The sequence below is a fragment of the Aedes aegypti genome, chromosome 3 (assembly GCF_002204515.2).
Source record: "Aedes aegypti strain LVP_AGWG chromosome 3, AaegL5.0 Primary Assembly, whole genome shotgun sequence".
In the NCBI taxonomy this organism is placed as follows: domain Eukaryota; kingdom Metazoa; phylum Arthropoda; class Insecta; order Diptera; family Culicidae; genus Aedes; species Aedes aegypti.
In genome coordinates this window covers 216,618,587-216,632,746 of record NC_035109.1, presented here as the reverse complement: position 1 = coordinate 216,632,746, position 14,160 = coordinate 216,618,587, and the positions used below count along the sequence as shown (strand labels likewise).

The following is a 14,160-nucleotide window of genomic DNA, read 5'->3' as shown; positions in this document are numbered from 1 at the left end:
TTTAATCTTTGTCACTAGTGATTTTAGGTTATCAAATTCTTTAGCGCATCTAGGAATAAACAATTTATGATTATTTTAGTCGTAATTTCAACAAATTCAATTGCTAACTCACACAGTGAAAAAAATAATAACTTAGGTGTCACTAATTGCGCTTAAAATAATAGGAAATAGAATAATAAATTCAGCAAATTTGGGAAATTTTACAAACTCCATAAACGTGTCTTCTCAATAGCATTAATTCCACTTTTGTTCTGTCATTCTGCTGTGCCTTCTACTCGCGTTTCTGCTGACAACTCCGATGACACACGCTGCTTCTGCGTTGGATCGCGATGGTCTATATTTCCCAAAGGGTTAGCAATAATCTCAGCGATACAGGGTTGTTCCGATGTTTCGAACAGTGCGTCTCCGTGATCACGGCAATGTCTATGCCTTCCTGGTCCAGGAAGGCGGACAACTCTCGGTTTTTGCTCCGGAGGGAGCAAGCGTTCCAGTTCATGATTCTCACGGGCCATATTTGGCGAGGAAGGCGAATACCACCAAGTTGGCGGCGTTGATTTGCTCCGACTTGGAACGGCAGGCTCGCAGCCGTTGGAACAAGTCCCTGATGTACTCCAACATTTGCTCCGGAGTATACAGGGAGCCGTCGTCGGAGGGAGGAGTGCCGGGAGCACTGCGTCCAGGATTCCCCCATCCAAGAGGGGACGCATTCTGCACCGGTGGAGCGGCGGCGGCGGCCGCGAGACGATGCTGAACGGAGGGGGCCGGCTGGCGAGATGTCTGCCGGTGGGGTGGTGGAAGCGGTGGCAGATTGGGCACTTGGTAGCGGGGCGCTGGCGTTGCCGTCCCAGCTTCTTGGCGGATGCTTGCTGGCGGATTGCCAGAAACTCCGCTCGTTTGGGGCAATTGCGGCTGCTGCCCTCGTGGTGGCACCGCAGTTGGCACACTTTGGTTCGGTGCCCTCCATCGGCTGGCATGTCGTAGTGGCGTGCGCGCCGGCACATTTGCCACAGCGGGGCTTCATGTGGCAGTTTCGTGTCCCGTGACCGAGCACGAGGCACTTGCCACACTGCGTCACGTCTCTTTTACGGGCGGTAGCGCTCCCATTCAACGACGATGTTGAAGAGCGCTCTCACCCTCGTCAGACCTGCCATCGAACTTGTGTTTAACAACTCAAAAAACACGAAAAATACTCACGGCGACTCGAAGTTAACTGTGTTTGCTTTACATGAATGGGAATAGGTGGGGGGATTACATAGACAGGATCAACAACAAGATGAAAACGATGACTGAACTGATCAGGGTTGAAATGTGACACACCGTTCGCGTTGTGCGTGAACAATAAGAAACTCAACCCGGGTGCGTCATGACCAAGGAAATGAACCACTTTTAGTCGAGCCTGTTTGAAATAAAACTTTGAGACAGGTTTCGTTATGCGAATGTAATTTTTTTTTTCGATTTTTTTCACACATTTAAAAACTATAGCTTATCCAGCTTCTCCTGATTGACACCCTGTGTCAATTTATGGACCTTCTGCTTGTGAATTTTCACGTTGTACTTCGTATAAAACATTTTCGAACACACATCACACTCATGCTTTCTTTCCTCTGAGTGCCGTTTGATGTGATTCCGATAACAGGTACGAGTTTGCAATTGTTTTCCACATATTTGGCACTAAAATATAGAAAGGGGCAGAATGAGCTTTATCATATCGATACTTATTAGTTGTAATTTCATACTAACCTGAAACGTTTTCCCGTCAATATGGGAATCCATATGTGCCGTCCGAAGCGAAGCAGTTTTATAGGTCTTGCCACAAATCGTACATTTGAAAGGCCGCTCGCCGTTGTGCATCCGTTCGTGCAATTTGAGCTCTCCATGTTGGGCGAACGTTTTGCCACATTCGCCGCACCGATGTTTCTTCTCCAGACATTTCAAATGATGTGCGAGGGATCGCGATGACAAAAATTTCTTATCTAAAATGAACAAATAATCCAATTCAGCTCAATACTATAAAGTAGTTATTGGAATAATCTTGAGAGCTGATTAGAGTACTCAAATAGTGAACTTATTAGTCCAATATTATAACTATTAATAAACAATCCAATCATGATTGATTTACAAAAAAAAAGAAAACTAAATTACAAATATGCTTCAGTCATTTTATAAAATTGATTTTGATATTTTCAAAAATCGACTGATCTGTGCATTGTTGCTTATTTGTTTAAAAATTAATTATTTAAGTTTTTTTATATCACAACAACGTACAATATTAGTCGAACGATGTACAGAAAACCAATTACGATTTCATTGTAAAAACAGGTAAAAACATATGCGCAAGATTTTCACTATATAAAATGAACATTCCTTATATAGAAGTACAGTTTTGTAGATCACAAAGATCTCAAAAAACTTACCACAGTGATCACAGTGATACTTTTTCCCATTGCACTCCACTCTCAAGTGCTGCTGCAATTCGGCCTTCGACACGAAGGATTTCTCTCCACAGTGCTGACATTGGTACGTTTCATATTCAATGTGCTTGCTGGATATGTGCAGTCCGAGCCGAGCCGAAGACGTGTACTCACATCCACATCCGGCGAAAGGACATGGAAACGATCGAAGATGCGACAGGAGGTGCTGCTTGACGTAATCAATTCTTGAGTATTTTGCCGAGCATACTCCACAAATGTAAGATGCTTCTTCGCCGTTTAGTGGAAGGCTGTCGGTTTGGTGATAATGATCTGCCGATTTCAAGTGATCTGTGTACTCAGATTCATGAAGAAAAACTTGCAAGCAAATACTACAAATGTGATAGTTTAAGAATTCCGTTACATTTGTACTAACATCGTGAGTTCGTAGGTGTTTGAAGTAACGTGAACGCCCTTTGACTGTTTTCCCGCAAATATTACATCGTAAATGAACTTCCAGTGATTTTTCTGTACAAGAGGTAATGTCATTTTGACTCTGAATTGATTTGACTTCAACTGGTTCATCATTCTCTGCTACTATTGTAGCAATACTTTCATCATCCTGTTCTTCATGGCTTGGATCAACTGATGTATCCTTACTTTGATCGTTCAATAGTTTTTCGACCGACATGTGTCTCTGCATCTTTAAATCATCTGCTATGTAATAGGCATCTTCTTCATTAACTATAGCAGAATGTTCCGTTTCAACCGATGTTTCATCTCCATTATGTGTTCCAGCCACGGTACTTTTGTCATCTACCTCAGTCTCATCATATTCGGGATAATGTCCATCATCGATAAAACTTTCCTGATCCTGATCAGATATCATTGAACAATGAACCACAGCGTGATCCTGAAGATCCTTTTCGGTTTGAAAAATTTGGTCACATAGATGACACTGATTTTCAGTTTGTTCTGGCATCCCAATGGTATTGGGTTCATCAAGGGCGGTATCTTCGCAATTTGTACTGCTCTCGAGTATTTCGACCATAATGTTATCATCGGAAACACTAGGTGATCTTAGGCTAGCTAATAGTAAATCAGAATCATTTTGTTTAATCGGTGATCCAAGAGCTTCTTGAAGTACTTTGTCGGTGCGTTGACATTTTTGTTTGAATAGGTAAAATTCCAGTAACTGGCTTTTGCATTTCTGGCAAATCTTGCAAGGCTTCCCATCGGACTTGGACACCTAAAAAATTGATGTCATAGTATTTATCATTTATATCCTAGAATGAGACTAATTACATACCGTTAGATTCACACAAAACTGCAATACATCTGGGATAGCGACCAGGAATCCATCCACAATCGCAGAGGAAAAGATGTGAAACAATCGCTCACTGGCATCAGTTTGCGACAGGCAAATACGGCACATATTTTCTACGTCCATGTCCAGTGCGTATTCCGTATGAGGACATGCCATTTTAAGTTGATTTCCTATAAATAGCACGAATTAAAAGTAATGCATCAATCCAGTCAGAGTAGAACGAGTTCAACAGTACTGCAAAATAATATTTGAAAAACGAGACTTGATTTGTTTGTAAATACAAAGCATTGAATACAAAACGTCAAACAATGTTTGACACACTGCACTGCCCGTAAAAGCATAACTGTCTCATGAGCCATTCCATAATAGCCTGGGACACGGTTATATGAACAATTTAGATTCTCGCTCCAGCCCCTTTTTTGGATTGCATTTAGGTCCGATAACAACTGTGCAAAATTTTAGCTTGATCGGAGAAACTATATTTTAGCGCCAGCCGTTCAAAGTTTGTATGGGATTTACTTTGGGTAAACTTACTTTTGCAAAGAAAAATCGCCAGAGGTCGCCGATTGGCCTCTATAAAAAATCTGACAAGGGAAGGTCACGATGGTGTTACACGGGGTTTTCAACCGGACTATTTTTGTTAGATTCTACATGTCGAATTATGGAAAACCCCAAAGCCTTTCGGGTGATGGACCAGTGGTGTAGCCAGAAGGGGCTCTGAAAGGGGCAATTTTGAACGCATATTATATTATTAAGCAAATTGCAAATTTGACAAAAATATTTTTTTAGTATCTATTGTGATGGTAGAGAACGGAATTGACATTAATGTATGTTTAAAATGTATTTTCCATGCCATTAGCGTAACTAACATGGAATATGGGCACTCAAACAAATTTGGTTTTATTGGAATAGTATACCAATACTGAACCCATCTCGATTGCGCCTATGGCATGGAAAATACATTTTAAATATACATTCATATCAATTCTGTTCTCTACTATCACAATAGATATTAAAAAAAACATTTTTGCCAAATTTCCAATTAGCCTAATAATATAATATACGTACAAAATTGCCCCTTTCAGAGTCCCTCCTGGCTACACCACTGGTCCATCACCCAAAAGGCTTTGGGGTTTTTCATATTTCGACATGTAGAATCTAACAAAAATAGTCCGGTTGAAAACCCCGTGTAACACCATCGTGACCTTCCCTTGTGAGCACAAATCTCGATAGGTATTTCTACGATGAACAACATTGCCGAAGACCGCAAAGCAATCCGATGCTTGTAAAAAAAGTTATTAAGCATAGACTATTCGGAAATTTTGCCCGATTTTGTTATTATTATTATTTCTTTACGTGTTAATCAACGTCGCCTTGCCAATAGGTTTTCATTGAATAACTTTTTTCACAAGTGTCAGATTGTTTCGCGGTCTTCGGCAATATTTTAAAATATTCATTGTAAAAATACCTATCGAGGTCTGTGTTCAGAATTTTTCTAGAGCTCAAAGGGTGACCTCTGGCGATTTTTCTTTGCTATGTACTTCATTAAATCATACTCAAATTTGTGTCTTTGTACGGACAAAATGCGGAAAAAAATACCAAACTATGTGCGTCCCATATTGAAAGTACCCGCATAACAGTCCCATTCAATAATTACGGGGAAATTGAAGGGAACCTGTTCCTATTATATATAGTTTATGTTGTCTGTTACCGTGATTTTTATTTCATCAAAAAGATAATAATACAAATTGCAGTGTTTAAAACCATGTTTATTCACGTGAAATTCTTATTCTTGCTCGACATGAAAGTTTTCCCATCTATTGCAATAAGTGGTAGAACCACATTACCCTGAATCAATGTTACGGCTATCACTAATAATGTTCTCTGCCTCTTGCCAACGACTTCTCCATCAGGCTCATATTTCAACAGTATGAAGATTGAGGGTTTTGAAACCAGCGCTCATCGCCACTGGCATTGTCGATAAGGTTTCCATAGTCAAAGTTAACCTGAGTATTTGCGAATCGTAAATTGCGAAATCTAATGCAAAGGAAATCAAATGATTTCGGGCATAGCAAGATCATACACATATAGAGAATCGCCAACAGTTTTGCCGTCATCAGGGTAATCAGTTCTTACTCAGTTGTTACCTACACGGGAAAAAATTCTGTAGTAAAAACTACTATTTTAGCTGACTAAGCCCATTCTTAAAACTACCATGGAATTTCATGACATTTTACCATGTTTACGGTACAGCCCACCACATTACTGGTACATTCGACAGAAATAATTTCCTCCAATCTGATTTCGACTACAGACATGGTAAAATCAAGCGCATTTCTGGTCTGCTGAAAATTGCCGGTGCGAGCGCTTAAGTTAACTCCCCAAAATGGTAGTTTTTACCGCACAATTTTTTTGCGTGTATAGTATGGTTCAAATCCAACATTTTCGTGATTCTGGAACTGTAAAATCAAATCCTTGAACATATTCAAAACTATCACTTTCACCATTATATAGTTTGATAACTTCAAAGGCCATTTGAATTTGAAAGATGCGAGTACTAACATTTCCAAAAAGAAAAATACCTTGAGAAATATTGTAAACCTAAACGTAAATGTGTCAAGGTGCGCGATAACAAAGTAAGCGAGTCCCAAGTAATGGGACTGGTATGCGGGTATATTTGTGCTTGGCAATCCAAAATACTTGGATAACGAGTCCCACTGGCTTGTATCTTATATACTGACATGAAAAATAACCATTTCAACTGTATTTTCGTTGTTAAAGGTATTTAAATTCTTCAAAGATATTGTATTGAGTGAAGCTACCACGATTTACTACTTTCAGCAGCGGCGAAACGAGAACATTTGAAAATATGTTTAGAAGCGTTTTTTCTCGACATGCTGAATTTCCTAATGGGACTGTATTGCGAGTATGGGCAGTTCAGTAGAATAAAAAATCGTTGAAAAATGTACACTATTTCTCTTTGGTTTATTGTTTGTATTGAAACATTTGCATTTAGGCACATTTTAGGCAGAAAATCATGTTTTTGACCTTCGAACGTGAAGTGAAAAAAGGAAATTAAAACTATAGCATTCTATTTCAAATGTTTATCCTTTGGTAGATATATGCCATAAACCTTAAGATGCCTACACGGAGAAATATTTTTACCTAATTTTTGAGTTTACTTTACCCAAAATTAAGTATATCAATTATAGTTTCAACCCAAAATCTCTCGGTTTTCTCTTTCTCCCACACGAATGTTGTCAAAAATAGAGAGAGCTGCATCTACCCAATGGGGGTACTTTGGCCCAATAAGCCAAATTTGGGTAAATGCAACTTTTCTTATGTTTGGGTCGAAAGAACTCAATTTTGCGTTAAATCAACCCAAAATTGAGTATATTTTTCTAATGGAATTAAAGCCAAACTACCTAGTGGGGACCTTGGAAATTTAGCCAAAATTGAGTTATTGGGCTCAACTACGGAATTGCGTTGAAACAACCCAAAATTGAGTTGAATTCCGTCTCCGTGTATATTTTATCAGACTTCAGAAATAAAATAATTGTCAAATACACAGTGACACACATAATAGGGTCCTAAAGCCCTGTCCCAATTTTAGTGCCAAACGCTTAAGTTTAGGCCAAAAACACATTTTTACTTAGTTTTCTAATGTTTTCCATTGGTTTAAGTCCAAAAAATATTTTTTTAGATTTTGTCAAACTTTTGGCTTAAACTCAAATTTTGTGTGTATTTTGTTTAACGTGTCCCTTCCGAAATGTCAGATAGGAACAATCCCAGTGTTAAAACTAAAACCCCTGTGGTGTTTTTGTCGACTAAACGAACGTCAAACATGATCTAAAGTGTCAAGGTTCATTTATGGACCAATTTTTTAAATTTAAATTTAAATATGATATAGCCATTATTTAAGCGGGAAAAATTGCTAAAGTAGTTGCAGTAACATGCTTTATCGTGGTATTAAATAAAAACAAGATTTCATTGAAAATTTTAGGACCCAATTGAAGCACTAAACAAATTTAAAAGTTATTATCCTTTTTCCCAAGGTAATAATAAATTGTATAAGTTTCGTGATGACAACGCCACTAGCGTTCTACCACTAATATTTCTGTTGACTTACACTGAACCAAGCAATCGTATCATATTTATCTGAAAAACATATAGTTTTTTCCATGTAGTTTTTCACAAAAGTTTCATCGGTTTACAACATGAACGTTTGTGATTTCATTTTGATTGCATTCATCAGATAAAACACATATATTTGATCAGAAAAATATATATGGGTTAATGGATCTCTTTAATGAATTTTAATGGATGATTAAAATAGTTGTTTTTGTTCGTGGTTCTTACAGTACTGGATAGAATAAAGTACGCATTGCCCGTTTTTCCATACAAAATGATCAAGTTTGGAGTCTTATATCTCGGTTTCTAGTAGTCCAATTGACCTGAAATTTTCACCGCAGCTTGAAAGTAACCTCAAATTTGCTAGGCTAGAAATTCATAGTTTTTCATTAACGAACTTTAAAGTTATCGCAAATCTCAAATTTTGATTAAAATGACAAAATTTTAAAGTAAAAATAATTTTTAAATTAAAATATTTAGAGCAATATGTCCTTCTGCAAAAATGTACAATTTGATAAGACACACAAATTTGCAGAACATCATTTTTCGGTAAAACTGATTGTTTTCAAAATATTATCAAAATTAAATTTTGCAATATTTTGCAAATTGAGAGATATTTAATAATTTTTAAGATTTTGTTTCAAATGCAGTGATATTTTAATTGAGTAAAATCTATGTTATATCTAGGCTGTGGTGAAAATTTCAGATCAATCGGAACACTAAAAGCTGAGATTCAGATATCCAAACTTGACCATTTTGTATGGGAAAACGGCCAATGAGTACTTTATTCTGTCCAGTACTGTATATGATCGTTTAATACATTTTCAAAGGATTTGTTTTATATTTTTGGGATTATTCTACTTAAATAGACGAAACACATAATTTACGTTCTAAATTATTTATTCAATTATTATTCAAAATTGTTTTATACATATAATTGATTTTGAAATATGCTATTTCAAGTCAGTTTTCCTATCATTATCCATCGTCTGCGGCTTGCAAAAGTCTTTGGTATCCTAAGAAATTCCTTCATCTTTCTGTAAATTTCAAATAGAAATAGCGAATTTATATTTGATTATTTTGTGTATAAACATTGAAATTACCTATCGTTGTACAAGGCCGCTGGCAAGGATGGTATCGGAGCCGAACTCATCAAGACGGGCCCGGACAGGTTGGCCGCTTGTCTGCATCGGCTGATAGTCAGAATCTGAGAAACGGAACAACTACCGGAGGAGTGGAAGCAATGCGTTATATGCCCTATCTACAAAAAGGGCGACAAACTGGAGTGTGAAAATTATCGTGCAATCACCATCCTAAACGCCGCCTACAAAGTGCTATCCCAGATTCTCTTCCGTCGTCTATCACTTATAGCAAACGAGTTCGTGGGAAGTTATCAAGCAGGTTTCATCGACGCTCGACAACGGACCAGATCTTTTCCGTACGGCAAATCCTCCAGAAATGCCGTGAGTACCAGGTCCCTACGTACCATTTGTTCATCGATTTCAAGGCGGCATACGATAGTATCGACCGCGTAGAGCTATGGAAAATCATGGACGAGAACAGCTTTCCCGGGAAGCTCACAAGATTGATCAGAGCAACGATGGACGGTGTGCAAAACTGCGTGAAGATCTCGGGCGAACAATCCAATTCGTTCGAGTCTCGGCGGGGACCTGTTGTTCAATATTGCGCTTGAAGGTGTTATGCGGAGAGCCGGACTTAACAGTCGAGGCAAGATTTTCACGAGATCCGGACAATTTGTTTGCTTCGCGGACGACATGGATATTATTGGGAGAAAATTTGAAACGGTGGCAGATTTGTTCACCCGCCTAAAATACGAAGCAACAAGAGTCGGGCTAATGGTGAATGCGTAGAAAACAAAGTACATGCTGGTTGGCGGAACTAAGCGCGACAGGACCCGTCTAGGAAGCAGTGTTACGATAGACGAAGATACCTTCGAGGTGGTGGACGAGTTCCTCTACCTCGGATCGTCAACAAGGAGCTATGACAACAATGTTAGTCGGGAAATACGAAGGCGCATCATCAGCGGAAGTCGTGCCTACTATGGGCTCTAGAAGAAACTGCGGTCAAGAAAGATTCACCCCCGCACCAAATGTACGATGTACAAAACGCTCATAAGACCGGTAGTCCTCTATGGGCATGAGGCGTGGACTATGCTCGAGGAAGACTTGCAAGCTCTTGGGGTTTTCGAACGCCGAGTGCTAAGGACGATCTTCGGCGGCGTACAGGAGAAAGGCGTGTGGCGGCGAAGGATGAACCACGAGCTCGCTCAACTCTACGGCGAACCCAGTATCGTGAAAGTAGCTAAAGCTGGAAGGATACGCTGGGCAGGGCATGTTGCAAGAATGCCGGACAACAACCCTGTAAAGATGGTGTTCGCTACGAATCCGATCGGAACAAGAAGGCGTGGGGCGCAGCGAGCTAGGTGGATTGACCAGGTGCACCAGGACCTGGAGAGCGTGGGTAACAGTCAAGGATGGAGAGAAGCGGCCATGAACCGAGTGAATTGGCGAATTATTGTTGTCGAGGCTTTGTAGCTCAATCAGTCAATAACTGTGGAAAAACACACTTAAAACTGAAGTCTAAGACCTGCTAAAATGCAACCAACCTACTAAATACGCCATCTTGAAAAGCTACGAATTTTCACATCTGCGAATCACATAATCATTATCGGTTAACCTACATGACTTTTGTTCATATACAATTTACAGTATGAACCCATAAATATGATGAGGTATTACAATAAGTTTTATGTGCTTTTTTAATGAATTGCAATGGATACACATAACATTGATATGATTACCATCATTCTAAATGTATGTGTGGTTTTAAAACTTTTTATGATATTTCTTGGGTCAGATGGATCATCAATTCAAGCGTCTAGAATAAGGGCGTAAGTAACATGATCGATTTATCTTCATTGATCCTCTCTTCTGTGAATAAAGCTTACAAGATGCATGTTTGTAAGCATTTATTGTTCTCAAGGCGCTAGGCAGCTATGCAATCTTGTGTCCTGAGAGGAAAAAAGTCAACTCTCTATTACTCGATATCGGGAAAACCATAGTAAAAGTTGGTTTTCAGGGCTTACTCGATAGGTCCCTTCAATATTGAGTTATGGAGAGTTGACTGTAACTTGCAGCTCATCGGCTTTACTTACAAGAAAGGATCAATTAAGATAAATGGTCCTTAATCTAGTATATATCTACACTGAACAAAATCTTCCGCCATGAACTGAATGATTCGTAATTCACACGGCTGCATATCTCAAAATTCTTTATTTTGAATGATTTTGAGTGAATATGATGCATCCCCTATTTGTTGAACAGAAATCATCTGATTCTGTGATGGCATTCAGCATGAATCCGTATGAAAATAAGTTGATATTTGAATTATGGCAACACGAATGAATAATGTGCTTATTATAAAGGATAATTATTTCCACCATGTCCCAAATCAAAAATCATTCAATTATCTTCTGAATGTCATATTTAAGACTAATGATGCTAGACATAAAATCATCCTTGTCAATTGTAGAAAAATAATGCCGGTTGCAACAGTTCCCGCGTGCAGAGTTCGGAGTTTTTCGAGTTAATTTAACAGGTAATTGGACTTTTCGAAGGTTTGTTATCTGTAGCAACTGATTACTATATTTAGGAGCACCAAACATCATTTGTAGCTGAAGATGAAGGATTGCTTGCAGGATCAAGGACTCGTTATTAAAATGGGCACCTCACGCCAAGTCACGATGGTCGTCGATTTAAGATTGATAATTATTATACTATTAATGCAGCTAAACAGCTCGTGGAAATAAATATTTATGTGCGTTAAAGAATTAAGAAGCTTTGCTTTGCAATCATTTAAATATCTTATTGGTATTTCATTCAATATGTTTACATTTAGATGTATGGTAATCATTCAATTATTGACCGCTTTTGGAAACAGACAATTCATTCCATGATTGAATGATTTTCATTCAGTGTGATTTGTAAACAGATGATTTTCATGCAGATGAAAATCATCTTGAATGTGTCTGAAAATAGAATAGAGGAAATAAACTATAGAGGAAGAATGTCGCTGGCGTCGCTTCAGGAACATCTTTTGCTGGCGGAGATAGGCGGGGCTATAAATGTCAACGCGAAAAAGTATGCAGTTTGACACTTATGTACCCGACATGTTTTTGAGCGAGAACAAAGGGAACAGCAGCGACATTCGTCCTCTATAGTTTTCTATCTCTATTGAAAATAGGAATGGGGCTCGGATGAGGCAAAAATCATTCAATGTATGGCGGAAGATTTCGTTCAGTGTACTTGCTTGACATTATGTACGTGAGACAGTTATGATGATGATGCTGCCCATCATCAGGACGATGTCCAACTGATTGTAGAAGGAAAACGCACATATACAGCTTCATACTTGGCTAAGTACACGTCGAATGTAGGGGGGTAAAATCATTTGATTTTTCGTCTGGTCAGGTAAAATAAGGGTGATGTTATTGGGGCTTCATCTTCGTTCATCAATGGTTGCTCAGCAGTAGCGATGTACATTGATTCCCAAGCGTTTAAATGCGAAGTCTTCCTCACAGGTTTCAAGAGCTTCGCATTATCCCAGTCTACGGAATGATTGAGTTCCACCGTATGTACTGCAACGCTTGACTCATTTGTTCTGCCGTTTTCAGCCGCATTCTTGTGTTCTCTCAAACGCGTTTTGAATTTTCGGCGAGTTTGGCCGATGTATACCGCAGGACAGCTTTTGCACGGAATTTGGTAGATCCCCGACAAATCTTCCTTCGGTACTTTGTCCTTCAAGCAACAAAGACGGTCTTTAAGAGTGTTGGTACTCTTGTACACTGTCTGGAAGCCATGTTGCTTAAGGGTGTTCTTAATCCCATTGGTCACCTTCGGGTAGAATGGTAAACTAATCCTTCGGATATCCTCTCTCTCTGCTTCAAAAGTAGTCGCGGCTCGCCTGTGTTTCTTCCTCTCATGCTTGCGTACACTCTGAGAAGTAATCATGTTCAAGTCATTACCAAAAACATATAGCTTTTTTCCATAATGCTTTTCATATAACTCTTATTTACAAATCGTATAGATAGAGTTCATTATGGAAATCACATACCTTTCAAGCATAAAGACGATGGATATGGAATCCAATGGAAGTTGGTATCATAGACAAAATCATATACATTTCGTCCAAAACTAATATAGATAATAATTGATTCTTTAATAAAACTGAAATGGTTTTCAAATGGCATTTACTACAAGATTATTTGAAATAAATTTTCAAAAATAAAAATACGTTCAAGTACTACATTTTAAAATTATTTATTTAAGATAATATTAGAATAACCGAAAAAGATTTATTAGTTGGAATGGTTTGAGAAGGGCCAAGTACCTCACCAGTCTTCAATTTTTTTATCATTCGGGTATTTGGATCCACTACCTGCAAAGCCATCTCACAGTAACTACTGGAACTTGAACAAAAGGGATTTTTGTTGTAGCATGGTCGGTATATAAATCTAAAACAATAAAACCATGTTAATACAATTTAAGCTCAAAACTAACTGCCGAATAAAATAACTCACCTATATCTATAGATATCGTCGAGCAGAACTTCATCAAGTTCTCAGTTGTATGGAATTAGAAGCTCAATTCTTCAACGAGAAGTAAATAATGGTTCCACATTCTAAAATATATACATAAAACTATATAATTATTGAAAAACTGATATTTACCCGCTTACCTTAAAAAACTTGCAAGAATTCGTCGCAAATCCTTTATCTGCTAGCGAAATGAATGCAGTGGCCACCATCGTGTCACTAAATATAAACACAGATTTTTTCACAATAGAAAATCATATACAGGTCGGACTCGATTATCCGGAGTATCGATTTTTTTTTCATTCCGGATAATCGAATCTTCCGGATAATCGAATCACTAAGAAAAAAATTTAAATCTTCGATAAAAGAATTTAAATATTATCGCGTCTCCAGTTGAAATCTGGAACCATCGACACGGGAAATCCGTTTTTTTTTTTCTAAATCTATACGTCGAACCTAACTTCGGGCATAGTGCGCTGGACAGCGGATCTGGTGTGTTACACAGCGCACCTTGTCCGACGTAGCTCCGACGCATGGATTTGGAGAAAATCTGTTTTTTGCGTGTCTAAAATTCCGGTTTTTAACTGTGTGAATAATATCTTTTTTCGTTGTTTTATTTATATGATGCGGTGGCGTAGCCAGAAATTATTTCTAGGAACAGGATAAAAAAAATTAGACCA

General features: G+C 38.4%; 1 protein-coding gene and 1 long non-coding RNA gene across 2 annotated transcripts; both read right to left on the bottom strand.

Annotated features, from left to right (window-relative positions):
- Positions 1–1,419: 1,419 nt before the first annotated feature.
- Positions 1,420–4,021, bottom strand: LOC5568020 (zinc finger protein 37 homolog). The gene is made up of 4 exons (XM_001657791.2): positions 3,718–4,021; positions 2,415–3,657; positions 1,741–1,973; positions 1,420–1,671 (listed from the first exon to the last, which is right to left on the bottom strand). Exons 1-4 carry the CDS (start codon positions 3,889–3,891, stop codon positions 1,477–1,479), a joined length of 1,845 nt encoding a protein of 614 aa, XP_001657841.2. The 5' UTR covers positions 3,892–4,021; the 3' UTR covers positions 1,420–1,476.
- A 9,285-nt stretch (positions 4,022–13,306) lies between these two features.
- Positions 13,307–13,748, bottom strand: LOC110679194. The gene is made up of 2 exons (XR_002502296.1): positions 13,466–13,748; positions 13,307–13,399 (listed from the first exon to the last, which is right to left on the bottom strand). It is a non-coding gene; the product is annotated as an uncharacterized LOC110679194 (long non-coding RNA).
- Positions 13,749–14,160: the final 412 nt, after the last annotated feature.